This window comes from Elephantulus edwardii, unplaced genomic scaffold (assembly GCF_000299155.1).
Source record: "Elephantulus edwardii isolate Elephantulus edwardi_28Jun2011 unplaced genomic scaffold, EleEdw1.0 scaffold00005, whole genome shotgun sequence".
Taxonomy (NCBI): Eukaryota; Metazoa; Chordata; class Mammalia; order Macroscelidea; family Macroscelididae; genus Elephantulus; species Elephantulus edwardii.
Window position 1 is genome coordinate 14,957,017 of NW_006399755.1, and position 3,677 is coordinate 14,960,693.

At 38.3% G+C, this 3,677-nt stretch overlaps 1 protein-coding gene across 1 annotated transcript in view; it reads left to right on the top strand.

Moving 5' to 3' along the window:
• The window catches only part of PRKAA2 (protein kinase, AMP-activated, alpha 2 catalytic subunit), a 110,586-nt gene that overhangs the window by 100,257 nt on the left and 6,652 nt on the right, over positions 1-3,677 (top strand). The window contains exon 8 of the mRNA XM_006879727.1: positions 572-698. Within this exon, the coding sequence (XP_006879789.1) occupies positions 572-698 (127 nt within the window). The remainder of the gene's footprint in view (positions 1-571; positions 699-3,677) is intronic.

The window sequence follows — 3,677 nt, forward strand, 5'->3', positions numbered from 1 at the left end:
GTCGGGAAGCTCCAGCCAACACTGTCCACCATGGGTGCCCATTACCACGATTGGCACATCCTGTCACAGCCTTCAGTTACAGTAGAGCCAGCCCTAACTCAGAGCAACGTCACGCACAAAAGAATGGAGCATTACCCGGTCATGCTCCATCTTCATGACCAGTTGCAAATTGGATTATTGTAGTCTCTTATGATTTTCACTGGCTTATTTTTGGAAGTAGATCATTAGAATTTTCTTTCAAGTTCATCCCAATTTAAGAAGCTTTAATGAAACCTATTCATCATCATGGAAACTCACAAACTTCCACTGACAGATGTGTAGTAGTTACATATGAGGTACCTCAGTAGGGAATTGAATCCAGATCTCCTACAATGGAAAGCAAGAATTCTACCATTGAACCACAATGCTTTCAGAGTAAAATTACTCATTAGTAAAGAAAGAAATAATGATTTAACAACTTCTTCTCTTCCCCAACCAAGTTATTTGGGTTTTTATAATCTTTGAAATAAGAGAAGAAACATTTTTAAGTTTGTTATTTTTGTTTGTTCTAAAACAGGCTTTCTTATTTTAGGTCGTAAATGCATATCATCTTCGTGTAAGAAGAAAGAATCCAGTGACTGGCAACTATGTGAAAATGAGCTTGCAGCTTTACCTGGTTGACAACAGAAGCTATCTTTTGGACTTTAAAAGCATTGATGGTAAGAAGATATACAGGCAGAACTTTGAAAAGATAAAACTTAGCTCTGGTTGGCAAAGATACTCAAATAATTTCAAAGGCCTTGTGAATCATCTATTCCTGTAGGTAATATGGACTTAACCAAAATATAAGTGAAATAAAAGAAGATATGCAATCCTGCAATAAATGTTATAGCAATAATCTATGATTGAGTACAGAGATAGACATGCTGGCTGAGCAGGGGTTGTTTGACAGAAGAAATTTCTACATATGTGTGCTGGAAATATATCTATAATTATAATAAAATATATAGGAGGCAAAGTTATGAAAATGTGTTATGTGCTGTGAAGTTGAAACCGACTCATAGCTGACCCTCTGCTATGAACAGGAGGGGGATTGCATCTCTTTCTTCTGTAGAATAGTTGCTGGATTCAAACAGTATGCCTTCAGATTGGCAACAAAAGTTCTTACTGCTCATCCTAACATTGTCTGACACACTAGAGCCCATTGCAGCAGTCACTCTGTATAAAAAGAGCAAGGGCCACATGGGAATGGCCCTTTAACAACTTCACAGGGAGGAACTCTCCTCGTCCACAGAACTACACAAAACCAATTCCTATTAGGTCATACATGTCCCCCATGCTCCCGTTCCTCTTTCTACTGATCTCAACACCAACCTTACTGGTTTGCTGAGTCCCAAATCTGATGTGATAGCTCACAGACCACACAGAAACATATTGGGGAAGTAAAAAGTTTACAATCCAGATCAATAACAGAGTACAGTCAAAACAATTTCCGAAATGTGCACACAGACACCTCAGCCTCAAGTCTTGTGGCATTTCCAAGTTTTCAGCCCTGCCAATATTCGCTTTCCTCCCAATTGTCCAAAAGTATTCTCAGTCCTGCCAATATTGGTTCTCCACAATTGTCCAACAAAATTCTCAGTCCTGTATATATTACCTGCTTCTTTCTCCCCAAAGTCTCATCTCATTTTAATTCTCTAGTTCAGCCATGGCGGTGGCTGCTGCTGTCTCTACACATGTTCTACATTTCATTAGTTTTGGGGAGGTCTTTCTTCTCTGGCTAGGGAGGATTCTGCTTCTCTATGGTTAAAGTTATTCAGCTTACTGGCAACACTAGCCATTCCTCTTGTAGATTGTTGAGACTAGCCAATCCTCTTACGGAATGGTAGATAGCCAGTCTTTTTGTGGATAATTTTTTGCATAGTTCCACCCGTCCATATGGTTCAGTCATCCATGCTAGAAAAACCATATTGAAGGCCAAACTCTAGACTGTGTCAGTCCACCTAGTTGAGGATATTCCTTTATTTCATTGACCCTCTGCCTTTCCAAACATCATGTCCCTCTCCAAGGAATAGCCCCGTCCAGCAACATGCCTGAATTATGTGAGGTGAAGCTTAATAATCTTTACCTCCAAAGAGCACTTTGGCTGCATCCTTTCCAAGACATGTTTATTTGTTCTTCTGGCAGTCCATGGGATGTTCAGAACTCTTCTCCAACACTCAGCTCAAAGGTGTCAATTCTTCTGTCATCCTTATTCATTGTCCAGCACTTACATGCATAGCAAGTGATCAGAAAGACTATGTCCTGAATCAGATGCACGGTAGTTCTCAAACTGACATCATTACTCCTCAGCAATTTATAGAAGTTCCTAATTACAGACTTTCCCAGTGAAGTATGTCTCCTGATTTCCTGACTGCTAAACCAAAAGTGTTGATTGTGGATCCAAATAAGATGAAGTTGTTGACAGTTTCAACCTTTTTTCCATCTATCATGATGTTGCCTAGTGATAAAAATTTTTGTTATCTTGACATTGATATGTAATCCATGTTGAAGGTTGTACTCTTTGATCTTTTGCAACAACTGCTTCAAGTCCTCCTCATTTTCAGCAAGCAAGGTTGTGTCATTTTCATAGTACAGGTTAATGATGAGTCTTCCTCCAATCTTGATGCTACATTCTTCTTCAGAAAGTCCAGCTTTTTAAATAATTTGCTCAGCATACAGATTGAATAGGTATGGAGAGAGAATACAACTCTGACACATTCCCTTCTTAATTTTAAATTATGCAATGTACCCTTCATCTATTCACACAGTAAGTAGCCTCTTGGTCTAGATATAGGTTTTCTATGAGCACAACTAAGTGCTCCTCATGCTTATTAATATTAGCCATAACTTGTTATGATCCACATAGTCAAATGCCTTTACATAGTCATTAAAGCGTAAATTAGGTATTCTTAACTTTCACTGAGGATCCATTTGACATCAGCATTGATAACCCTGGTGCACTGGTTTCCTCTAAATTCTGAACTTGAATTTCTGGCAATTCCCTATCGATGTACTGTTCAAGTAGTTTTTTAATGATCTTCTGCAGTATTTTCCATGCATTGGATTGATATAAATTACTTTGTTCAATAGTTTCCACATTCTATTGGCTCACCTTTCTCGGGGATAAGAACAAATATGAACCTCTTCCAATTCATTGATCACACAGCTGTCCTCCAGATTTCCTAGCCTAGACTGGTGAGCTCATTTTACGGTTGCATCTGTTAGTTGAAACAAGTCAATGGTATCCCACAAATTCCTGAAGCTTTTTTTTTTTTTGCCAATGCCTTCAATGCAACTTCCACTTCCTCCTTCATTTCCATGGGTTCCTGCTCAAATGGTACTTCCCAAAATTTTTCAGTGTCAATCAGGGTTGTTTTTTTTTTTTTTTTGTACAGTGACTCATATTCCCTCCTTCTTTTGGTGTTTCTCAGGTCATTCAATGTATCTTTCAATATTTTGACACAAGGCTTACATTTGTTTTTCAGTTCTCTCAGCTTGAGAGATGCAAAATGAATTCTTCCCTTTTATTTTCTAGTTCCAACTCTCCATATTTGCTTTTTCTTCTCGACCTGCCCTTTGAAATCTTCTGTTCAGCTCTTTTATTTCAGCATGTTTTTCCTTTGGCTTCTTGACACTCTACTGCATTTTTTTTTATT